At 36.4% G+C, this 26,616-nt stretch overlaps 1 protein-coding gene across 3 annotated transcripts; it reads left to right on the top strand.

Annotated features, from left to right (window-relative positions):
* On the top strand, positions 1 to 26,616 carry Steap2 (STEAP2 metalloreductase). Of its 3 annotated transcripts, none has more exons than XM_005334687.5 (5): positions 1 to 560; positions 12,392 to 12,916; positions 15,663 to 16,190; positions 18,941 to 19,105; positions 21,274 to 26,616. In XM_005334687.5, the coding sequence occupies exons 2-5, from the start codon at positions 12,425 to 12,427 to the stop codon at positions 21,559 to 21,561; spliced, it is 1,473 nt and encodes a 490-aa protein (XP_005334744.1). In that variant the 5' UTR covers positions 1 to 560; positions 12,392 to 12,424; the 3' UTR covers positions 21,562 to 26,616. The 3 variants fall into 3 exon arrangements, with proteins under 3 accessions (XP_005334744.1, XP_040147403.1, XP_077896574.1); XM_040291469.2 differs by lacking the exon at positions 1 to 560 and adding an exon at positions 586 to 850; XM_078040448.1 differs by lacking the exon at positions 1 to 560 and adding an exon at positions 902 to 973.

The raw sequence follows: 26,616 nt of genomic DNA, 5'->3' as shown, positions 1-26,616 counted from the left end.
TGGATCAGCAAGGTATAAAAGTGGGCTTTATTGTTCTAGAGCTGCTTGGAGAGGAATATCCAGGAGACCACGGGATCCCCGCAGGCGAAAGCGGATCCTCAGCTGCGCCCAGTTGGGGGAGCAAAACTGTGAAGCCGAGTTACCCAGGCTCTCTGCTTGCTCCCCCTCAATGCACGTAGTCCGCCCCAGATGCCCCCACGCACTCCCGAGCGCCCTGCGCGCTGCCAGGTTTCTCTCCGCGCTGCCTGGCTCTGGCTCTCCTACTCCAGTGGCATCCCCCAGCCCTCTCCGTTTTCCGCGCTCTTCGGACGCGCAGCCCCTAGCGGCGCGTCACCGCGAGGTCGGCCTCCAGCGAACCTCCCTCCCTCTTTCCTGGCTCTGAGCTCTCCAGCCCGGGGAGGCGGGGAAGCAGCCCGAGCGCGAACGCCACGGCAACCACCCCCAGCCGCCAGCCGGAGAAACAGTCCGTAGGCCCTGGAGCCCGGCCGGGCCCTTGGGAAGCCGGCGCCGCGCCCGGGGAGCCGCTGGGCTTGCCCCTGCCCGGCGCGGAAGGCGCAGAGGTGAGCGGGCTGGGGAACACCAGAGAGGAGGTCGCGGCGGAGTTGAGGGTCACGATGCAGTCAGCGCCACGCGCTGCAGACATCTACCTGAATCCCGCGCCCTCTGCGGACGTCCGCCCTGGGCTGGCGGGGTTCCTGATCTCCGGGCAGCTGGAGGAGGGGAGTGGGATGCGTGAAGAAGGGTCTGTTCCACCAGTTCCGCTCCCTACTCCTCTTCCTCTTTCTGGAGCTCCCGGAAAGTCCTGAGGTTGGGCCCAGGAGAAGGGAGGCCAACAGAGACTTCGTCCCAGGTAGGATGTGCCAGAAAGGGAAAGGACAGGCAGGTTACTTTGCTCTCCCAGCTAGTCTACCTGCCACTTTGGGTTGATGCAGCGCATTTCATTGAAGATCAAGCCACCCTGCTGTGCGAACAGGTATTTCTAGGAGTCGTTTTATTACCCAGTAATGTAATTGTGGTGTGTTTAGGCCATTTTGTGCTAGAAAGTAATTGGCTTCTTTGAGTGTCCTAAATTATCTTTGAGCCCTGTATTCAGCCTCAGCCAAAACTTGTTGAAAATTATGCCCTAAAAATCTTGCTCTTAAAATAGAGCAGAGAGATAAAGAGAATTTTTGTCCAGAGATTTCCATTTATTATCTCCCCCACCCTGTGGAGGATTGGTGTCAGTTTTCACTCCTCAGGCAGATAGTTTTTTTAGATGGAGAAACTTATTCCAGGCCATGGTTAATTATTGCTCATCATTTAGGGAGAAACAAAATTCAGACTCCTGCCCCCACCCCGCCCTCATGGCTTAGAAGAGATTCTATCTAGTCCCCTTAACAAGACTGTTTTGAACCTTTTAGTTCAAAGCACCTCTTTATCCTCCTTTCCCCTCCTTTATTTGTTCATTTTCTTAATCTGTTTTTCTTCTTTCTCAAACACTATATGTGTGTATATACATTGTTTTCACTCTGCATCTCTTTTTCTGTTGCTTCAAAGCCTAGAGAGAGGATATTTGGAAAGTGAAAAATGCCCATCCTAAATATGTAGAAACATAAGAGCAACTACACTGGCTGCCATTGGAATGTTGCAGTTTCTGCCTCTTAGCCAGGCAGTCTATTGATGGTGGGGGAAATAGACAATATCAATAATGATAAATAGAGCTAATTTTGGAAGATAGCAATTTAAACATCTATCCAAATCACTTTCTAGTGTACTGGTGTCATGGAAAATGTACTTGTGGTGAATGAGCATAAAATGTGTTTTAATACTGAAAAAAACCAGCACAGATAAAGACATCTTTTTAAAGAAAATATTATAATTCATACACCAGAGTGAAAAAGAGCTGGGTGCAGTAGTGTACACCTGTAATCCCTTATTGGGGAGGCTAAGACAGGAGGACACAGTTCAAGGCCAGCCTGAGCAATTTAATAAGGCCCTATCATAAAATTTTTAAAAATTAAGAAAAGGACTGGGGATGTAGCTCAGTGGTAGAGTGCCCTTGGGTTCAATCTTCAAAAAGAAAGTAGTGAGACAGAGGATGCACCAACAGTTTGAAAAGCTAGGCTGTGGAGGTGCCTTTACTCCCTGCTTAGCCCATAACCATGACATTAAAGAAACTAAGACATTGACATATCACTCCATTTGGGCCCACATGTCTTAAATCAGCCTAAAGAGAGGTCTGACTTAGAGACCTATTACAGTTCTTTTGGCCCTGGAATTTTTGATGCAATCAATAACAAAGAATATTTACTACATGCTTAATTACTATATGCCAAACGGTATGGAGGAACTGATGGATAAGACAAACATGGTTCTGCCCTCAAAGAGCTTTATTGTCTGATGAGGGAGATAGTGAATTGTATACAAACACTCACATAAAATTATTACAAAGCAAGTTTAATAAGGATGAAAAGGAAAAGGTGGTAAAAATCTGGGGTGAATCATTGTAGTAAAGACAGAACAGCATATGCAAGGTTCCCAAGATGGGAAAATGACTGGTCTTTTCTACTTACAGAAAAGAATGCTGTGGCTAGGCAATAGGGATTTGGGGTCATTCAGGATGAGATTAGAAAGGTGAGAAGAGGCTAGCCCATTCAGGACCTTTTAGATCATAGTCAGGAAGGTGGTGTGTTGAAGAAGCCATTGATTTTTAGGAGGGAGAGATATTTTATGATGTGTGTTTTAAAACTCAGCTGCTATGTGGAGAATGGTTTGTTTGAAAGGACAAAGGAGAAGATGGACTAACTCTTTAGAAAATGTTTGCAAGCTGAGCAGGGTGGCCTACACCATTAGTCCCAGCTTCTTGTGAGACTTAGGTGGGAGGATTGCTGGAGCCCACCAGTGTAAGTCCACTTTAAGCAACATAGCAAGAGCCTATCTTAGAAAAAAGAAGAAGAAAGAAAAGTGTTATGACGAATTGGGGTAAGAAATGATAGGCACCTGGACTAGAATGATGTCGTGAAGAGGAATTGAAGAAATATTTTGAAGAACAGGAGTTGGGTTGGATTTTATTCCAAGGGTTGGGGAAAGCAAGGAGTAGAGAGTGGCTGTCAGATTTCTGACCTGAGCAACTGGTGAGTAATGGTACCATCCACTGAGATAGTATTTGGGGTGAATAGAAACAGGACTGGGTGGGAGAAAAGTTTAGTTTTCATGGTGTTATGATTGGGAGGTCACTGAGGAAGGTCATAACCGTACCCCCTTGGGAAGTAAAAAGGGATGGTCTCCAAGACAGAAAGGGTAGGCCTTTGATAGGTGATCAGGTGAAGCTGATGATCATGAATTTAAGGTGAGAAAGTTGGTTTTATGATTTTTTTCTTAGCAGTCTTCACCAACGTGGGTACAGATACTCAACATATGATGGAGAGTCAGAGTTAAGGATCTTTTCAAGGGAGTGACTTTTAATATGCACCATGAAATCTAGGCTGGGTTTAACTAGGAACAGGTGGATGGGGAAAGAAAAAAGAAATGTGAGATACATAGATCAGAGTTATTTTGCTGTCTAGAATTATAAGTATGAATATTTAAACTGGGGTTATCAGCAGGCTAAGAGATAATGCTTGAAGATACCAGGAAGTGAATGACTGAGGTGGTGTGAAGACAAGGATTCATTGCCTTTGATGCATAAGTCAAGGAAATAAGAGGCCCTGAGGTTGAATGGTTCATCCCCAGGAATGAGGAAGTCCTGGAGAGGTACGGTAGTTGTTGGATCACAAAGACCAACTGTATATGCACTGGGGGCCATGGTCTCCAGTGATGAGGAGTAAGCTTGAGAGGGTATTATGAGATGCCATGAGCTGCAAAGGAGCAGGGTGTTTTCACGGAGACAAAGAAGAGAAGTTCAGATGTGGAATTACAAAGAATATATTACCTCATCTTGTGGCCCTGGAGGATTACATTTCTTGATAACCTATCTAAGCCAGCAGATTGCAAATGTCATCAAAATCTCTGAGGGCAATTTTGAGTTATTGTTATCCAATAATTAATGCCCTAGATGTTTCTTCACAAAACAAATTAAGTTCTATTTTTCAAAATTAACATAGCATAACAGCTGCCTGTCAGCTAAAGGAATGTCAAGGAATCCTAAACTGAAAGCTTTAGCAGGTTATGTAGCTGAGTGTAATTGAATTTTCTTATCTTGATAATCCACTCTCGAGCATTAAATGCATACAGCAAATCAAACACTCATTCAAGACTTAGGATCAAAAGAAGTTTACTGTTGGAAAGGACCACAGGAGTCAAGTACAACCTCTTTGTTTTCCATTTAACAAAGGAAACAAACTCAGAGAAAGAAAATCAAGGTGATTTCACAAACCTTTAACTGTTTATTTCCTAGACATCATAAAAACAAAACCTTCTGTAAATGACATTGCTTTATTATTTAATCTAGTTTACCTGTACATAACGTCACATGAAAAGATAAAGAGACTAAGATTTTGTTAGCCAAAGTGTGACCATGGACCAGCACCATGGGTATCAGCTGGGAGTTTGTGAGAAATGTATAACTCAGCCTCACCTCAGACCTAGACAATCTCTGTGCATTTTAGCAAGATTCCCCATAGTCACGTTTGTATTAAGCTTTGAGAAGCTGTGTTCCAGAGCAAGTCAGTCCACTTGAAAAGTCTAGTCTGCTAAGGTCACTAGGACCTGTGATGTCTGGAGAACTAAGAAGAGGAGCCCCTTATTTTAGTCAGCTTTTTCACTGCTGTGACCAAAAGACCTTACTAAAACAATTTTAGAGAAGTTTATTTGGTGCTCACAGTTTCAGGGTCTGGATCCCTAGATAGGTGGCTTCATAACTCTGTGTCCAAGGTAATACAGATTATGGCAGAAGAGTGTCGTGGAGGAAAGTGGCTCAGGACATAGCCACCAAGAAGCAGAGACTCCCCTTACCATGGACAAAATATGTACCCCAAAGGCATGCCCCCAGTGACTCACCTCCTCCATCCACACCCTGGCTGCCTTCAGTTACCACCCAGTTAATCCCTTTGGGGGATTAATGCACTGATTAGGTTAAGGCTCTCCTAACTCAATCTTTGCACATCTAAGCTTTCTTGCATTGTCTCTCACATGGGATTTTAGGGGAACCTTGTATCTAAACCATAACAGCCCTCTTACAGGACAGAAAGTAGAGACACTGTCTGGATTTTGAATGTTATGAAACAACAGGAACAAAGTATTTTGTGTGGTGGGGTGACACATTTTAAGGAATGGCATTGCCCTTTCCAGAACAGATTAGAGAGAAGATTGCAAAATAGTAAGTGGATCTTCTGTACTGCTTCTGCTTCAGTGGGAAAGGGAACAGGACTGCTTACATATTCTTCAGCTTACTGTATTCAGGACCAATAGCTATGTTCTCACTAGTGTTCTTTTTCATTATTACAAACAGCAGTGTAAAAATGGACATAAATGAGAGACAAAAAGCCACACCTGCTGTCTCCAAATAGCATATAAGTACTAAGTTGAATCCTGAATCTTTTAGTAGAGTTGCTTTCAATTTCAGATGTATATGTTTTATACTTGAGGATCTCTTTAAAAAGTACTGATGCCCAGGCTGAACTCCAGACTAATTAATAACGATGCCTGGGATCACTATGTTTTCAGTCTCCTAGGTCATTCCAGTGTGCAGCTAAGGTTGAGATCTACTGTTTTCATAGCTCCTTTGATACCCTGTGAGGACAGGCAGTAGTTCTAAGACTGCAGTTTATCCTTCTTCCTACAGAAGCAGTGGGCCCTTTCATATCTACCAAAGTACCAAGCCGAAGCAGAGAAGCTCAGGTCACATTTGCTAGCCAGTGGCATTTCAGAATCTTGCGGGAAGTAGGATTTTTTAAAAGAGGATTTTTGCCCTTTGCCACTTTTCTTAAAATCTGAATAGTAACAGGTAACTTGAGATGAAAATGATTGCATCACTCTGTAAATTTACTCAAAGTCATTTATCTGTGTACCTAAAATGGAGAAATTGTATGTATAAATTATACGTCAATAAAGTTTTTTTAAAGTTGCTGTGTATGCTTCAGCATTTATAATTTCATTATGTTGGTTAGATAGCTAGGAAACTAATGCCTGTTTTGTGTTGTTGGAGTATCAATCCTGAACTGAATGCCTTGTAGGTAGGACTCAATAAGATGTTGGATCGATGAGTTGGTGGGGATTGATGAGTGGATGGATGGGTATCATTATGCTGTTTGGTGGCAGACTGATTGCTAATTGATGTCAATCATCAGAGACACCTACAGCCGATAGCAGTCAGTGGGTACTGGTACCATTTGTAACCAGAGACATGGTAAGGCATTGAAATGATGGAAATGAGTTTGCAGAGAGGCTAGAATGCTAAACCGGTTATTTGCAAGAGAATTACTGCAACACAGAAAAGACTGTATTTACTATCCAATAATCATAGGTGTCCTTATCTCTATGCACTATCTACAAGGAGGTTATCAGATAGGAAGTTATTTTAGCCATGCTGTGACATGCTATGCACAGGTTCATTTAGACATACCTCATGGCTGTGGTAATTGCAGTGTTATGAAATCCCAAGTATGCACAGGGAGAACATGGTTCTACAAGAGATAGCAAGTTACACTTGTGAGTTGTAGGGGTGCATACAGTATTTTTCTCTGCCCCATACATAAAAGAAAAATGGATGAGGCACTGGGGGGATGTTGTTTTAATTTATCGAAGATGATACAAAATTTTATTAGCTGAAATTATTATAGGAAATTTTTTAAAAAATTTACTGAATTTAATTTTTACTGAAATTTTAAACTAAATTTCTGGACTAACTAGATATAATCAGAACTTTTTTTTAAAATTGAATATCTTTCTAACATGAATTGGACTTTTTTCCAGATTTTGTAGTTATAATGTAATGAACGTAAAATTTTGGGGGGGGATTTAGGACCTAGAAATGTTTTAAAATCCTACCCATGTAAAGGTTTATTGAAATAACATACCAAACCTAAGAATTAGTTTAGAAATTACTTATTATTTTGAATTTGTCTCATCAAAATTCTGGTCATTTGGGGATACTGGAAAGCTTGGGGTCGGTTGATTTTAACTATAACATTACTGTATTTTCTGAAAATTCCTTAGTTGTTCCTATAAAATATGAACACAAGACACTTAAATCTAAGACTGAAATGTTGTCATTTGCAATAGCAACAGTTATAAACAGAACTTCAAAGAGCAAATCTATATAGTTTTCATAAAATCTCTCTCATTCACAATTTTTGGAAAATGCTTTTCAAGTCATCCAAGTTTCAGCTGAGGCAAAAGATTTAATAATCTGAGTTATTCAGGCAAACAGCAAATAATGGTTGGATGTGTTACATTAGGGTAGTTGTTCTGAAACTTTAACATGCATGGAGTCATAAGGAAGGCTTGTTAAAACACAGATTGCCAGACTCCACCCCCAGGGGCTCTGACTGAGGAGGTCAGGGTGGGCCCTGAGAATTCACATTACCACAAGTTCCCAGGTGATGCTGATTTGATGCCACTGGCTCAAGGACAGCACTGGGAGAGCCACTGCATTAGGAAATCACATTCCTGTTTCAAGTAGAATTATAGCTTTGCCTTTGGGGTTTTCTGCAGGGGTTGAGAACTTCCAAAAAAAAATGTAAACCTCGAAACAAAACCACTCTTTCCCACTACAGAAACTTGTTATTGTCATAGATAAACAGTTGGGTTTTGTTTATTCAAATACCAAGAGAATTTAGGGATTATCTTAATGCGACCCAAAGGATGTAGGAGTAAATCACTAGCTAGTCACAGAAAATTTGGGATGTTTGCTATTCCTTCCACAGAGTGTGCCCCTATCCTCTGCATATTATTAGGCAGTTGCAGGGGCCTCCCTCCAGAGCTCCTGGCTGCTCCCCAGAGGTTTTTCTTTCTAGCTAAAGGAGAGCTTTCACCTAGAGCTTCCTCACATCTATGAAGAGTAGCCCTCAGACCTGGTTTTATGGAGCATAAAATACAAAGGAGGGAAAGGAGCTACACAGGATTGCCAACTCAACTGTTATCACAATCCCTTTATGAAAAAAGGTCATTTTAACCCAGAAGAATACTTACTCTCCAAGTGAAGGATAATTCTTTAAGTTGCATAATTGTATGAAAAACTTCCTACTGTCTCCTCTCCATATATATTTTTAATTGCAACCAGTGCTCTAGGACTTTAAAGATCACGTCACACACACACACACACACACACACACACACACACAAAAATTACTTGTAGCTTTACTTCTAGTTTTAAGTGCACTGTTATCAAATGATTTTATGGAAGCTCTGGGTGAATTAGAAATTAGTTCATAAATACAATTTTATTACTCTATTTACACACACAAGAAAGAATGACTTGAAGTAAAGGGAACAACAAACACCACGTGATATTAGGGTACACTCTGACCATACAGTGTAATTCCTAATTATATACTTATGATGAGAGGATTTTATTATACTTTTGATTACAAAAGTACTTTCTGTCTCTTCCAAATAAGAACATAAACTTCCTGAGTGTGAGCACCATGACTTCTCTTGCCTTTTATCTCTTATGTACAAAGCACACACTGGCCTGGATAAATTCATGTGGCTTCATAGTTGGGTAGATCTGCCTTGAGATTATAGTTGCTTCATTCCTTGTCAATGGAAATGTGCAACATAAGCTTTCTTAAACAGATGTTGACCTTAGTTTTCATGGGTAACACAAGTGTTAATAACTTCATCTCAGCTGATCCAAAATACTAGCTTAGCAAATTAGAAATTGATAAGTTTTTGTGCAGTTATCAATATCAGATAGTTACCCAGTGCTCATGGGAGATGGGTTGCCCTTGGGTCCGGGTCTGGGTCTAGGTGAGTCCAGAAGGATATTTACATACTTCCTGGTCATTCCTTTCTTCCCCTTTAGCATTATGTATCTTCACTATATCCCAGATGATATGTGGGTTGCTATCTGGGGTTCTTCAAAAGTTACACAGCAACCAATCATGTTCTGTTTTGTAATACTAATACATTCATATCATTGGTTTTGATCCAAAACATGGGAATTATTTTTTAATTTATTTTTTTAGTTGTCAATGGATCTTTTAGTTATATGTGGTGCTGAGGATCAAACCCAGGGCCTCACCACATGCTAAGCAAGTGCTCTACCACTGAGCCACAACTCCAGCCCCAAAACATGGGAATTATTTTGACTGTATTTTAAGTTTCATATCTAAAATTCCTAAGGTGTAATTGTGGATGTATCTAAAACTGTCCTTGGTTAAGATTCATATTTTAGCTATTTAGTTAGTATTGTTCTTAGAAAGCATAGTTATGGATGACACTTGGAGATGCTAAACAGTTTTAAGATTCCCCATATAGTATTCGCACTGCAGTCTCAGAATGAGAATCCTTACTGTGTCACTACAAACTTCACTCTTAGGCAAACTGCTAAAGTTCTTTGAGCCCATTTGCTCCTCTTTTAAGGAAGGCATACTGTATATTCTACAACCATCTGAGCATTAAATAAAATAATATTATTTGTGAAAACACTCTACGAACCATGAAATCGTACACAAGCATGATATGTTTATGCCCCAGCAATAAACAATCCATCTCAGATTCACTGAAGATGTTGTTTGCCTGTGCTCTCTCAATCATGCTTTCGTATTCTTTTTTTTTTAAGAGAGAGAGAGAGAGAGAGAGAGAGAGAGAGAGAGAGAGAGAGAGAAAGAGAATCTTAATATTTATTCTTTGGTTTTCGGCAGACACAACATCTTTGTTTGTATGTGGTGCTGAGGATCGAACCCGGGCCGCACGAGTACCAGGCAATCGCGCTACGACTTGAGCCACATCCCCAGCCCATGCTTTCGTATTCTTAACACCATAATGAAAGAGTCTCATTTATAGGCCAATTTCCTCACTTAGCAATAGCTACACTATTAAAGGGTCCAGTTAGAACATGTCATTAGGTTCTTATGTGAATAAGGTTCAAACATGTTAGACCAGAGTCACCCGTTCATATGTATAAAACGTGTGGTGTAATGGGGGACCCATAGGTGATGTTATTAGGTCCTAGTATATTCTTTATCTCTTCACATTCTGATCTACAGAAGAGGTATGAGCTATTTTTGTAAAAAATAAAGAGATAACTGATATTATTTAGTTTTTGTTTGGTGTTTAGTTTGAAAAGACCTTGATCGTTGATCATGGTGGCCCACGTCTGCGATCCCAATGGCTCAGGAGGCTGAGGCAGGAGGATTACAAGTTAAGAGCCAGCCTCAGCAAAAGCAAGGTGCTAAGCAACTCAGTGAGACCCTGTCTCTAAATAAAATACAAAATAGGGCTGGGGATTTGACTCAGTGGTTGAGTAACCTTGAGTTCAATACAAAAAAAAAAAAAGATGACTTTGATTATCATCATCATTAGATTAAAAGATTTTGCAATTCTTGTATCTTAGGAGATGCTATCATATATATACTCAGGACCCAGATATAGGAAACTTGGCTTTCTGTGTCCAAATCTAGTAACCCTTTCACCCTTAGATAATGTAATAATTAGGGGTAGGTAAGTGGTCAAGGGTATGACAGTAGCACCTATATCATAGGGTAGTTGTATAGGTTGTTAATATATAAAGCACAAGACAGAGTTGAAACCATATTGCTATGTAAGTATTAGGTAATATTACTATTAGTATTGTTTTTCTAAAGTTTAATTTACTAATATTTGTAGTCATTGAATGTGACCCATTTCTAGGGTAAGAAGTTGATTTTTCTAACTCCAGTAATTTGAAATTTCATTTAGTGAAAACAAAACGAACAAAAAACATGTTTTTTTTTTAAACATTCCACCTCTGCCTGTAAAATCCATTAAATCCTCTAAAGTGATCAACATCTGCTGCAAATGTAAAAGAGATTGTGCAATGGGGATAGAATGGGATATTTTTCGTTCATACTCGACAGTGACACTGATTCATGGCAATCTGATTTGTATTGAGCAAGTTCTTACAAATATAGACATTTAATATATTACTCACTCAAATAATAAAAAATAACTTGGCCAGGTGCAGTGGAATGTGCCTATAACCCAAGTGACTCAGGATGCTGAGGTAGGAGGATCACAAGTTCAAGGCCAGCCTGGGCAATTTAGCCAGATGCTGTCTTAAAGTAAAAATTTTAAAAAGGGTCAGAAACATAGCTCAGTGGTAGAGCACAATGGGTTCAATCTCCAGTACTGAAGGAAAAAAAAAAACTTTTTTTTTTTTCAGGAAAAATAACTCCATCATAGTCTTTGCAGCCATTGAATAAAAGGGGAAGAAAAATATTTCCTAAGTACTGTGTAATTTAAGACCATAAATACATTATTAAACCTATTTTCATAGAGAAGCTATCTTTCTCAATAAGTTGGAAGATATAGATAGGGTAAATGATAGAATTAAACCTTTTTATATTTTGATGCCTATTTTTCTTAAGGTATTATTTAAGTGACAGAGTTTTTTTGTTTTGTTTTATTTTTTCTTCTTTTTTGCATCAATAGGGATTGATCCCAGGGTCTCATTCACCCTAGGCAAGTGCTCTATCACTAAGCTACATTCCCAGCCCAAGGGTTTGTTTATTGACTGATTTATCTTACTCTCATTTAATGATGATCACTAGTTATGAAATGTATAGAAAAATTTACAGACTGCATCCTGAATGAGTCTAGACAATTTTGGTTTAAAAGGTTGTTTGTTTGTTATGGTTTTTCTGTCTTTTCTTTTAAGTTGTTACTTGGCATCAAGGTCGTTTTCTTTGCCTCTAGCTGCATTTCTGATGTGCTGTCTGATTTGCTGAAAGCAGAGTGACTGTGCTTGTTAGACTATGTTTTTGTAAAGACGTTCTGAGTGGAAACTTCAATCTCTTTCCCCTGGTACGGCAGCACCTTTATTAGAAAAGCAGAGTCTTGTGTCTCTCCACCTCCTGCAAACCTATTAAATCAGAATCCACATTTTAACAAGATGCCCAAGTAACTTGTATGCACATTAAAGCTTGAGAAGTCCTACTTGGCAGATTAGCTGTGTGCCAGTTAATTTTCCCATTTAGAAATCCTTTTTTAGTGGCTGGGCTTGTAGCTCAGTCATAGAGCACTTGCCTAGCACATGTGAGGCACTGGGTTCGATCCTCAGCACCACATTAAAAAATATATAAATAAATAAAATTAAAGATGCTAAAAAATCCTTTTTTTTAAGCTTACAAATGGTATCTTGCTGTATTCTAGGTTATACAGCATGCCAAAATATTTTACCACTAGAAATGCCTGACATTATTACGATGTCTAGAAGTGTTCTAAGTTTGGCATTAGGTAATTGGTGAACATTGTATTTTCTCTCCCCTAGGATATTCCTGGTGACCCTGAAAGAGTCCATATCATGGAATCGATCTCTATGATGGGAAGCCCTAAGAGCCTTAGTGAAACGTTTTTGCCTAATGGAATAAATGGTATCAAAGATGCAAGAAAGGTCACTGTGGGTGTAATCGGAAGTGGGGATTTTGCCAAATCCCTGACCATTCGGCTTATTAGATGTGGCTATCATGTGGTCATAGGAAGTAGAAATCCTAAATTTGCATCTGAATTTTTTCCTCACGTGGTAGATGTCACCCATCATGAAGATGCTCTAACAAAAACAAATATAATATTTGTTGCTATACATAGAGAACATTACACCTCTCTATGGGACCTGAGGCATCTGCTTGTGGGTAAAATCCTGATTGATGTGAGCAATAACATGAGGATAAACCAATACCCAGAATCCAATGCTGAATATTTGGCTTCATTATTCCCGGATTCCTTGATTGTCAAAGGATTTAACGTTATTTCAGCTTGGGCACTTCAGTTAGGACCTAAGGATGCCAGCCGTCAGGTATGTAATTTTGAACTTCATTCTTATTTATCTGGTATTTGGTGGTTAACAAATAGCAGATATTTTAAAACCAAACTCTGACATTCTCCAATGACTATTTTGAAAACTGTATATGAGCATTTTAAGATTAATGTCCTGACCTTATAAAGGCATATTTCTATTTCCAAAAATTATGAGGAAAGCTGAAAAATATGACATTTCTGTCATAACTAGTTAATTAAAGAAAAGGCAAGTTTAGCTGATAAATGATGTGACAGTGCATTGATTCTCTCCTGGAGTCCTCCAAAACAGAAACAGTAACAGACAAGTCTTTTTCTTTCCTTCTTTCCCTTCTCCCTTCCTGTCTTCCTTCTTCTTCCCCTTCTTCCTCCATGGCAAAAGCTACTGGGTAACACAGTATTTTACCTCTGAATAAAATACTATTCAATATGATCCTTTAAATAGTATTTTAGACTAAAGGACTTTTTTATTTTTAAATATTCATAGAATATAAAGTAGTACAGTTTAAGGGTAGATTTCAACCCGTGTAGGACAGGTAAAGACTAGATTTCTTACATTTACTTTGAGCAAGCATCTATGGATGGATAGTTCTTTATCTAGTTCAATTTGAAAGTGAAACAGATGGCAAGTTCTGTTGGTGCCCCTGGAATGAATTTTACTTTTATTTCTAAAAGTAAACACATAAAATAGTGTACTTTGAAAAAGTTGTGCTTATGTGTTAAAATTAAATATGATAAAATGATGTTACGATTTTTGTCCATAAAGATAGCTGTTAAACATTCCTTAGAAAATAAATGCATTATATCATTATATGGTGTATATCAGAGTGCTGATAATAATTCAGTTTCCTTTTTAAAATATCTTTTTAATTACAGATGAATACAATACCTTTCTTTTATTTATTTATTCTTATGTGGTACAGAGGATCGAACCCAGTGCCTCACTCGTGCTAGGCAACACACTACCACTAAGCCACAAACCCAGCCCTGCCATTTACTTTCTTTATTTTAAAGACTAGCAAAACAATACATATTTTCCCAGAGCCTATTTCCTTTTCTTTCTTTTTTTCTGTTCTTTTTTTTAAATTCTTTTTTCAATACTGGGGATCAAACTCAGGGACTCACTCAAACATGCTAAGCACATGTTCTACTGAGCTACACCCCCAACTTCTTGAAGTTATTTCTTAGTCCTTTTTGTTTTGTTGCATATCCACCAAAGTTTTGCAGTGGATAAACATAAAGCAAATTAGAGCGAGGACCTGAGAGTCAAACCTGAATTTAATCCTTCATTCATATTTGTTATTTAAATTTTCTAATGGAAAAAAATGAGGAACAATGGTTAAATTCAAACTGAGCTACAGGAATAGTTTAATTTGTAATTTCAGAGTGGGTGTGCCCCTTTAGGAGTGTTTGGTTTATACTTTTAGATTTATTATAATATTTTATCACTTATGAGAAAAAAGGTTTACTCCATTGTCACAACTATAATGAATTAATTTAGAATGCTTTTCTTATTTCTTTGGTATAAAAGAATCTCCATGTTAGAAGTTCATGAATGTTTGTATAATGGTATAGAATTCTACTGGCTAATGTTAGCTGAAATTCATGGTCCAAAGAGCTCTACATAGCTACCATTGTGTATATAGACTCAGCATGCAAATGTTGCAGTGTGGCTTATTTCAGAGCCTTTATACAAACATTTTTGGTAATATATTTAGAAATTTGTTTTCCCCAAACATTACTGGAGACTTTATACCAATATTTTTCTAGCCCTAAGTGAGATGACTTACCCATTAGTAACAGTAGCTCACTCCTGCAATGAACTTGGTGCTTAACAAATATTTGTTGAATTTTTTAACTCCATTACAGTACCAGTCAGGTTTTGTTCATTTGAAAGTCTAGCCTCAACACCACCTATACTATTATTACATTTCCTACAGAGATAATATTTTAGTCCTAAAAAATGGAAGTTGCTTTCCTATTTAAATTAACTATTTTTATTTTGTCAGGAATAGCATCATTATTTAAAGAAGAAAACATTTTATAAAATTACCAAAGCAGTAATATACCTGAGATTATCCATAGTTTTTCAGATACTTGCTGAATTGGGTTCTAAACCTAAATTTTATAAATCGTACAGCATCATAACATAATTTAGAGGTTTTTAATTGCAAATGCCACCATCCAAAGTTCATGCCCACATTCACTCTTGCTGAATATCAGTAAAAGGTGGTGCTTATAATTACCTACGAGGCAGAATCACTACAATCCAGAACTAAATATTGTCCACAAAATCAAGAAGAGCCAGCCCCACCCTGTTTTCTACAAGAGTTATAGAGCTGGGGAGGAGCAGAGATTGCCAGCAGCTCATATTCCACCAGTGCCTGAAGGGGACACTTTGCTGCTGCTGTTAAACTGAGGGTCCTAGAAAAGTGCACCTTTCCTTCCAGCTGCCTCCCTTGCCCTGAGGACTCCCCTGTGTGGATCCCAGGTTTCCACTAGATTTTTTTTTATACTTTATTTTCATGTTATCATAGGTGATAAGAACTTTGTGTGTGTTTGTTTTTAATGACATTATTTAAAATCTATTGATAATAGGTTGGTAAATTAATCAGTGCTTTATCTCCTGAATTTTAATCATTTGCATTGCTCAAAGCCCTTACAAGTGATGCATCATGGATTAAATAGAGCATGTGATGAATGCAACTTTTATAAACCAATCATGAGTTTTTTTGTTTTTCCTGCAGGTTTACATATGCAGCAACAATATTCAAGCTCGACAACAGGTTATTGAACTTGCCCGCCAGTTGAATTTCATTCCTGTTGACTTGGGATCATTATCATCAGCCAGGGAGATTGAAAATTTACCCCTGCGCCTGTTTACTCTCTGGAGGGGGCCAGTAGTGGTAGCCATAAGCTTGTCCACATTTTTCTTTCTTTATTCTTTTGTCAGAGATGTGATACATCCATATGCAAGAAACCAGCAGAGTGACTTTTACAAGATTCCTATTGAGATTGTGAATAAAACCTTGCCTATAGTTGCCATTACTTTGTTGTCTCTGGTATACCTAGCAGGTCTCCTGGCAGCTGCATATCAGCTTTATTATGGCACCAAGTATAGGAGATTTCCACCTTGGCTGGAGACCTGGTTACAGTGCAGGAAACAACTCGGATTACTAAGTTATTTCTTCACTGTTGTTCATGTTGCCTACAGCCTCTGCTTGCCGATGAGAAGGTCAGAAAGATACTTGTTTCTCAACATGGCTTATCAGCAGGTACTGAAAGTGCTTATTATTTATCTGACGCTAGTCAGCTTTATCAATATAAATTGTGAAACATAAGATTTAAAATAGTGTAATATTTTATATACCTTGTCATGGAAATATTCTGCTGGTATATTTTGGGAGGGAAAGAATTGTTCTTTAAACAGTTATTTTGCATAAGAATTATGTGACTCATTCAAAATCATTTCAGGTAAAAACAACTACTATCTCCTTTACAGAATACAAGCCGGGAAGTTGAGTGTTATTTGGGCGGTTCCCTCCCCCCTTTTAATGTTATGACTGTTTCTAACATTAATTTTAAAATAACATTAATTATTGTAATGTTTTATAATCAACCATGGTCCACAAAATAATGCAACTCGTGATAAACTTATACAATGAAATTAGAACCAGTGAATATATAAAACAAAATAGGTACTCAGATCAGGAGAAAAAAGTAGTATGTACTTCTGCTGGCTAAGAATTTCTATGCAGCTTCTGTTTTGGCTTTGAGATTTCGGATACAGTAAAAAAGGAGACATTGTTAACAATGTCTTGTTGGTTCTTGTTGTCAAAGAGCAGAAAAATATGCTAGTTCCTTTGGTGAAGCTTTTCTAGTGCTTAGCTCTCCCAGAAAATCACAGGGAGACCTTCATGGGAGAAACTTGATGATGAGGTTGACTGATCTCACTAATTCCCATTCCACAAATGTAAAATGAGGGATTTCACTGAAGCTATTTGGTGTAGCATTTCTCAAAGAAAGTCAAGATCACTGCACCAAAACAAATGTGTAAAAGTATTTATATTTTATAAGAAACCAAGACATCATAGTCCAAGTATGTAGCATCTACTACTTCAGCTTGTTTCAACAATAGAACTTAAAATAATTGTTTGAGTTAGCAGATGGATATCCTTCAAGCCATCTGCTCTCTGAAAGTACCACTTCTCTTAACTGAATACTAAGGCTTTGATATCTGCTCATTCAGCTTCCTCACCTCCTTCAAGTTTTTGCTCAGCTCTTAACTCAATGAGGCCTACAGTGGACACTTTTTAAGTTCCGCCACTTGCCTCCAACCCAGGCACAATACTCACAGGCCCTCTTAATCCTGTTCTAAGTTTGTTTTTCCAATAGCACTTACCACCCCATAACACACTTTTGTTTTCATTGTTTATTATATTTTCTGTTGTCTGCTTTCTCCCATCAGAATGTGAGTTCATGAGAGGGGGGATCTTTGTCCCTTGTTGTTCTGTAATGTATGGCTGATTCCCAGAATTCTGCCTGGACACAGTATATGCTCAAAAAGTCTATTTGTGAGCCAGGTGTGGTGGCTCATGCCTGTAATCCCAGCAGATGGGGTGGGGGTGATGCTGAGGCAGGAGGATCAAGAGTTCAAAGCCAGCCTCAATGAAGGCAAGGCACTAAGCAACTCAGACCCTGTCTCTAAATAAAAAAATACAAAATAGGGCTGGGAATGTGTGTGGCTCAGTGATTGAGAGACTCTGAGATTTGTGATTGAGTGCCCCTGAGTTCAATCCTAGGTACCAAAAAAAAAATATATATATATATATATATATATATATATATATATATATATATATATATATATATATGTGAGTGTGTGTGTGTGTGTGTGTGTGTGTGTGTGTGTGTTTATTTATTTATTTATTTATGGAATGAACTGGGAGGGGAGATAGATCTGGGTTGTAGTCTCTCAATGTACCAAGGTACATTTATTGTATCGTAGGAATATGGAACAAGATGCTAGGAGCCTTTTTCTGGTATGATTGCTTCATGGAACTCTGAGAATTAGCCTTTTTTTCCTTTCTTTTTCTCTTTTCTTTTCTTTTTAATTTCAAGTCTGTTTTGTTAATTAAAACCAGACAAAGTTAAAAAGCTATTGAGTAAGAATGTGTTTTCCATGAATAGATATGTAAGTCAAAACTGCAGCTTATCTTTAAACCCCTGATTTATGTTCTAATTATATTGTTTGCGAATAAATAGATAATTCTAAAAGCAGTTTCTATGAAAATTACCACAAATTCATAGTTATGTCTGACTTGATTATACATTAATTATCAATGTAAGGGAAAGATGTTTGGAAAAATACTGTATATGCATGACGCATTTAGATTTTTGAAAATTATATTAATGAGGTGATTCAAGTGGATAAATATTTCAGCTTCATAGAGCTGAATCCTCAGGAAATCCTATTTTCCTAGGCAAGAAAGGTAAGAAGAAAAAGATGGACAAACACAGATATGCATGTAGGGAATGAAGACCCAAAAGTAGTTTAGAAATTCCCTGCCTGGATTCTATGTTAAACTAAGGCCAGAATGTACATAAAATACTCAAACAACTATAAACGAACTTGTAAGAGTTCCTCTAAATTAAGTCTAACTGCCAGTACTTCTTTTGTGTTCCTGGGGAAGCAACCAGGAGGCATTTCACAGTCTTGGATTCCAGAGTCCCAGTAACAGACATGCCCTGCACACGTGGTAGCAATTGTTTGCCACCCTCGGCTTGCACATATGCAAGGAGGAGAAAGTGTCAGTCCTGTTTTTGTTTAACATACCCTTTCTTTTCCCTTACACCAGAAACAATACCAAACAATAATAGGTTTTCCAAATGGTTTGTTAAATGGAAATAATACAACTTAAGTGTGTCCATATATGACCTGATTCTTAAGCCAAGAGTAAACTCAATGCTGAATCAGTTAATGTACTACCAAAAAAAAAGGAAATTCACGTTTTTTTCTTGTTAGGTTCATGCAAATATTGAAAACTCTTGGAATGAGGAAGAGGTTTGGAGAATTGAAATGTACATCTCCTTTGGCATAATGAGCCTTGGCTTGCTTTCCCTCCTGGCTGTCACTTCCATCCCTTCTGTGAGCAGTGCTTTAAACTGGAGGGAATTCAGTTTTATTCAGGTATGTATGTGGAGTTTTGTTTGTTAGGGATTGGGCAGCATAGAATTTCATTGTTAAGCAAATTTGAATTTTAAATATACTTCTTATTAAAAGTGCTTTTGGGGTTATATTCATGCATCTAATTCATAATGCTAGAATCCAGCTAGTACCACTCTGATATTAAAGTGAAAAACCAGTACATCCTTGTACTGGAAGACTTTGATAGCACTGTTCCCCATGTGAAGGATAAAGGTTACTTTATTAGGAAAGGAAAAAATGAAAGTGGAAGAATATAGATCACATTTAGTGCTAAAAGTCAATTATTATTAGCCAAATGAATGAAAAATTATATTTTGAGTCATCTTGATGTTTCTGGGGGAAAAATCTTATTAATTTGAATACAAGTGTGGAGAAAGTAAGTCTGAATATTTTAAAGAAATGTGTCAAATTAGGTAACCAGGTTAATGGATTATGACAAGCAAACAACCCTGTGAATCTAGTTAGTATATGTATTTAACATATCTTCATATACTAATGTATAAGAGTATCTGTAGAGGAATTTTAAAACACCATTGTGTTCTTTAAAAAAACATTCTTCTTTTCCAGTAACATCTATATAATGAATTTGCACATTTAAAAAATATATAAGCCAAATTTAAACTCTACCTATAGGATCACAAAATCTGTACTGGTTGCATACAAATGGTTTATAGCACACTATATGGATCAGTGCTATAAAATAAGTGCCATAAAACAAAGTAAGTTTTGTTTCTCTGCCAATATATTTGAACTTTTCTTAAAGTCATGTAAAAAAACTATATTCAAATTAAGAACATAACCTTTGTCTAAATTCATCTTTCCTTTCTGAAGATAATGTGAAAACTTTCCCAATTTTGGTTAATCATACATGAAAAGAAATAGAAGACCCTCTGATTAAAGGCCCACCTTTTATGCTAGACAGGTGCATATTATCATAAATTTAGATGAGTAATTGCAAACATCCTGCCTGCCAGAGTTGATATTTTCCTGGTGAAGTCAGACATTACATCATTATACTGATTTAATATTACTTTTATGTAACAAACCATTTCTCAAAGTAAGCAATCTTATACATACTAATTTAGGGAACTGAAGAATGCTGATCTTTTAGAATTTAACCTATAAACTGCCTAACTACAGTACTCTTAATAATTACATTCACTATGGTCAATAAAGCTAACGTTTGAATTGGTATTTCTATTTACATATCAATATTATAAGATTTTTCATATTTTCCTACTAACTAGTATGTATATAATATGTATGTGTACTCTTTATCATTTATGTTCCATGTATTCAAGTGTGTGTGTGTGTGTGTGTGTGTGTAATACATACAAATACACACTTTGTATACATAGCTGGTGGGAATGTGGATAACCTTTATAAATAAGAGTTTAGCATTGTGTATCAGTATTCTTAAGGAAAAGTAAGGTGTTTTGACTAATAATGACACTAGTAGAGATCGTTCTTAAGGAAATAAGCCTAAATATAGAAAATGACCTAAAGTTATATTATTTATAGTTGAAGAATGTTGGAAATGGAGTAAATGAGCAACAAAAAAGAATTATTAAATAAATTATGGACATCATTCAATCAAATAATATTGACATCCAATTTGGCACTGTGGCACATACCTGTAATCCCAGAGACTTGGGAGGCTGAGACAGGAGAATTCAAAGTTCTAGGCCAGCTTTAGTCACTTAATGAAACCCTAAGCAATTTAGCAAAATTCTATTTCAAAATAAAAAATTGAAAGGGCTGAGTATGTAGTTGAGTGATAAAGAACTCCTAGGGTCAAGCCTCAGTAACACCCCCCCACCCCCCACTCTACAGCCCCCCCCAAATGTCCTGTTTTTATTTTTAATTACATGAACATGTTCTTGATACAATAGACTATTAAAATAATGTATTGATTTTGGCCCTATTTATGTAAAATAAGGTGTGCATGTAAATAGTGAGCATGTAATGTATAAAATATGAAAGTGTTGAAGATAATTCGGAGAGGACAAAGAGTAGTTCAGTAATTTAAAAAGACAAAATAGTTTTATCAAGATATAATCATGGTATATCTGGATAGGTTAATTCATGAGTCTGAATATTTGTTATCTTATTGTTTTTTTGTTTTCTTTTTCTTCTTCTTCTACCCCAAGTCTACACTTGGATATGTTGCTCTGCTCATAAGTACTTTCCATGTTTTAATTTATGGATGGAAGCGAGCTTTTGAAGAAGAGTACTACAGGTTTTACACACCACCAAACTTTGTTCTTGCTCTCGTTTTGCCCTCAATTGTAATTCTGGGTAAAATTGTCTTATTTCTTCCATGTATAAGCAGAAAGCTGAAAAGAATTAAAAAGGGCTGGGAAAAGAGCCAATTTCTAGAAGAAGGCACTGGAGGAACAATTCCTCATCTTTCCCCAGAGAGGGTTACAGTAATGTGATGATAAATGGTGCTCACCCCGCCATATCAAGTGTTATGACTTCCTCTGTGTTCGGTTGTACATGTGCTGTCAAATAACTATGGTTTGAAATCTGTTAAGTAATATTTCAATTGAATTAGTAATAGAATTTTCTCCAAGTTAGCTTTCACAAATGTCCTATTTTGCCAATATGAATTTTTGTAGTCAACATATTGTTGAAATGTAGGTATGTTTTGTTTTGTTTTGCATAACTGTAACACTATTGTTGTTTTATCTATATTTCATAATCAGGCAAAATATATATAATTAATAATATAAATATAGGTTAAAACAATATGCAAACCAGCAGAATCTGAAGCTTTAATATGATTCAATGGATATACTTTTTTCTGAAGCTTAAGTAAGGTTTTAATTATTATCCAATTTAATAAACAAAATTGGGTAATTATACATTATTAGAAAAGGACAATTATGTTAATATCTAGGTAATATATATACTTTTCTCATAAGATACAAGTTGAAGAATGTAATTAATTGTATGAAGCAATGTGTTTAATTAAACAAACACAAATTAAAAAGACAAACTTGAAATTATATTTAAAATGCACTGTAGACATGAAATACAACTGATAACATACAACTCAAGAAAGATTTTTTTATCATGTTACAGAGCAGTTTAATTTTCATCTTAATTAAATTGAACAGGGAAAGGACTCAGAATTATTTGGCCTCCAAAACTGATGTATATACATATATATATTATATATTATACACACACACATATATATATTATAAATATATATGTATATTTATATATATATTATCTATCCTGGAAATTGGATATTGTTCTTAGAGAAAAAGTACAGGTTTAGACATGTATGGTGATGCTCATCTATAATTCCAGTGACTTGGTAGGACAAGGCAGGAGGATTGCAAGTTCAGGTTCAGCCTCAGCAACTCAGTGAGGACCTAAGCAATTTAGCAGTGACCTTGTTTATAAATAAAAAAAGCTGGGGATGAAGCTCAGTGGTAAAGTGCCCCTGTGTTCAATGCCCAGTACCAAAAAGCAAAAAAAAAAAAAAAAAAAAAAAAAAGTGTAGTTTTACACATTACACACAAGTAGTTATTTCTTAGATGAGCTTTGCTGTTGCACCTAGTTATCACCACTCTCTGTGATAGGGGATATTACTGATGCTCATTCTGGGATTTTAAGTACTAGGCATGGTTGTATTACCCCACTTAATGCTTACAAACATTAAGCTCAAAAAACATGTGAGAAAGACAGTTATCTTCATTTTACATAACTGAAGGATAGAAAAGTTATTCCCAAGGTCACACAGAGGCACAGTAAGCATTCAAGTCCAGGCAGACATGTTCCAGAAGCCAGGCTTTAATCACAAGGCTCGACAGCCCCTGCTCCATCCCCACACATTACATTTATGATGCCAGCCTAGATGCCTTCTCTCTGTATAAAGGCAGCAGCATTCTTCAGAGTAGGTCATGTACATCAAAAGATGTATGAAAATCTGCCAATTGTAAATTTATTATTGCTTGCAAATAAGTCCATAGTTATTTACCTGGCCTGGAGCATGAGCCTAGAGACCCCCCGATAGTGCATATACCCACCTTTGCAGTGAAGACTCAAGCAAAGAGAGGACCGCAGCAGTGATAATGAAATTACTGAAATCTTACAGAATTAAAAAAAAAAATCCCTGAAAAATTGGATATCTCCTTTTCTCTTCCTGAGAAGGCCTCCTGCCTGTACAACCATTCATTAAGGAACAATTTATTAGCATGAAGGATATTAAGATAAGTGGTTAATTATACATCTAGAGGCATATAATCATATTATTCATAAAATTTCTCAGTGCTGACATTCCACATGTAAACTGCATTTTGTTCAAACCTTATAATATCCTACATTTTCCTCATTTTCTCTTATTAAAATAGGAAGTTGCAGACGAGATACAATTATATCCATTCCTCTTCCTGAAATTGTCATTTCTCAACTTACCTATTGACTTGAATCCAGTTGCCAAAAATAAAAGGACTTACTTAGTGTAGTCTACCTTTCCTGCCAATGATTCTTTTCCTACGACTGCACTGTCAGTCTGGTAAATCTCTCAACCTTCTCTGATGTTCTCTTTTTGGTGAATTTTAGTATCTTGTACTTCCTAATTGAGCTCTCCATTTTCTTTGTGTTAATTACATCTCTCCCCTCTAAATAATTCCCTTCTTGTTAGTTCTTGGTAGGAATTCAGTTGGGTGATAACTATTAAGGATAACTACTTACCCATGCTATTATTGTGAACTAGTGAAAATAGCATATTTTCAATGCTTTTCTTGATCCTTAAATTTCATCCTCAAGACTATGCTTTACCGATTTAATGTGAAAATACAATGAAATATTTCCAAAAGTTAAGTAAATATTAAAGTTTATTGTCATATGTATATTTTAAGTAGCCAATGATATGAATAAAATTATCACTAGTACAGATAATTGAGAATGTGGAAAATGTGAAAAAACAAACTGATGAACATGTGTAAACGAAGCAAATATTATTGCACATGACAGTATTTCTTTTGCGTGCTACAAAAACAGAATAATTTTGAAATTTTAGAATAAATGTAATTCTAACATTTAATGGCCTTTCTAAAAGTGCAAGTCTATTGATTTTCAATTGCTTTATGTTACTGTTTCTGTGAGTTTTTTCCCCTTATTTTTCATATCTTTTACTTTTTGGAATCATTTTTTTGGCCTCAGTAGTAGAACTAAATTTTGCTGTTGCTAGATGTGAGGAGGTGGTGGTGGGCACATTTAGAAGATTAGAGATTTGTTTCCTGATCTGTGTTTGAGAAGTGGCCCTGAGAAAATCGTAAGAATGTAGAACATATATATCCCCAGTTTTTATCCTATGCAATGAAAATCAATTTTTTTCCTATGAGGAAACCAACCATGAGCTATATCAAACTACTTAGCTTTTGTATACAGATTTCATATCTCCTTTTAAGAATATTTAATATCACATTTAGATATAATTATATTCATGGTAACATTTATTTTTCAAAGTGTACATGAAATTTAGCCCAGACTGTCTACATATGAGATTTTTATTTAAATTTAAAAATATTTAGACATATGAATAAATTATATTTATAGTTGTTTATCAGAGGTAATTATTTTGTGCTACATACAGGGTTAGTGTTAGATGTCTAATTAATTTCTTCTAAATTATTACAACCTTGAGTTGACTAAAGAATTTTACTTTCAAAATTAATTTAATAATAGTAATGTTAGATATATTAATACTTATAGCCAAATTGTGAAAATTACTTGTGTAAAAGGGCTTCAAGAATTTATCATATCCAATTTTTGTATTATTTATCTCTTATGGAAAACCTTACTTATTTTAATTGTCTTTTGCCATTAAACTACTCCATAAAAAGTTCTGTTCAGAGAACATCCCCTGCTCCAAAAAGAGGTTTGTTTATGATATTTAACTTTTGTTTGTTGGTTTTAAATAATTGTACCATAAGTGTAATTCAAAAGTATTTCCTTAGGAAAACTGTAAACACTGAGCTAATTATACCTATGTCTAGCCATAAAATCCTTGTTTTGAAATAAGTATTTAAACAGCCTAAAAGATTGTGTTTTAATTCTTTTGTAAATTCACAACTTAAAAGCAGTGCTGGCAGGGTGCGATGGCTCATGCCCATAATCCCAACGACTCCGAGACTGAGTGAGGCAGGAGGATTGCAATTCCCAGGCCAGCCTCAGCAACTTAGTGAAATCCTGTCTTGAAATAAAGGGATGTAGTTCAATGGTAAAGCACCCTTGGTTTTAAATCCCAGTACAAAAAAAAAACAAAGTAATGCTATCATAGTACACTTCTGTCTACTGTTAAGGTTTATATTTGTAATGTGTCATCATGAAAATGAGATGTTCCACCCTCATTTTCATGACCCTTGTTCATAAGTCAGTAAAGGAGATTGTGGTATACATTCAGTATAGGCAAATATCTCTAAATGAAATCATAATAATTTTAGTGGAAACACAATCTGTTTGGACTTTAAACAGTGAATTTTACAGGAATGAATAGGTTCTTGGGTTTTTTAGTGTGAGGAAATTATAAAGTACTTAATTTTCAGTTTGTCCATCTGATATTAAAAATATTTTTGTTCATCCTAATATACATAAATACTGATTTTTTTTAACTTTACAAATCATTGAATTTTCATTGTCCCTTCTTCCAAAATTAAGGCTGACTACAAATTCTTCCATTTGCTAGATGGACTAAAAGTATCTGCTTTTCTATGATTTCCAAATTGCAAACTTCAAGGAAATATTCTCTCAGAGATTTTCTTCAAAGGTCTTTCATAGCATTGCGGATGGTGAGCATGAACAGGTACTGGAACTTGTTTCCCAATGTCTATTTACCCTACTTCTATTCTATAAAAGCAGCCAATCATCAGTTTTCAGCTGCCCTTGCAGTTGGCTGTCTGTGCTGATGAAGTCTCCAAGGAAGGTCACAGCTCTTTATCATCCCTCCATCTTGCTGCTGGGATTGTGGATACAACAGGATCTTGGGCAACTATTTCCAAAATTCAAGGCTATACCCTAAGGAAGATAGATTAGAGACTACCAAAAAGACTATAACAATTTCACTACTTCCACAGCTTTTCCCTGCATTAAGTATTATAAATTTGGGTTTCTTTGTTAGATGGAGTCAAAATTAATTTTTCTGGTCTCAGTTCTTTATCTTAATGGCATTTAATACTGTTGATTAATATAGACTGCAATAATTCTTTTAAAAGCTGTTAAAGGATAATATGCAATTCACATTAAAAGTGATTTTCCATTGTTAATTAACTACTCATTTTCTTGCCTTGATTTTTTCATCTGATGTTTTGTACCTGCTTGGAAAATATGGATTTCTTTGTAATTGTGTAATTCACATTTGCTAAAACTATGTAATCTCTAATATACTGCTATCAAGTTACATGCCATGTTTTTATATCATTCTCATGGATCTGCCTTATACATATTTAAATAAAAAGTACTATTTAATGTTTTAA

Source organism: Ictidomys tridecemlineatus, chromosome 2 (assembly GCF_052094955.1).
Source record: "Ictidomys tridecemlineatus isolate mIctTri1 chromosome 2, mIctTri1.hap1, whole genome shotgun sequence".
NCBI lineage: Eukaryota > Metazoa > Chordata > Mammalia > Rodentia > Sciuridae > Ictidomys > Ictidomys tridecemlineatus.
This window is presented reverse-complemented; position numbering and strand designations above follow the sequence as displayed.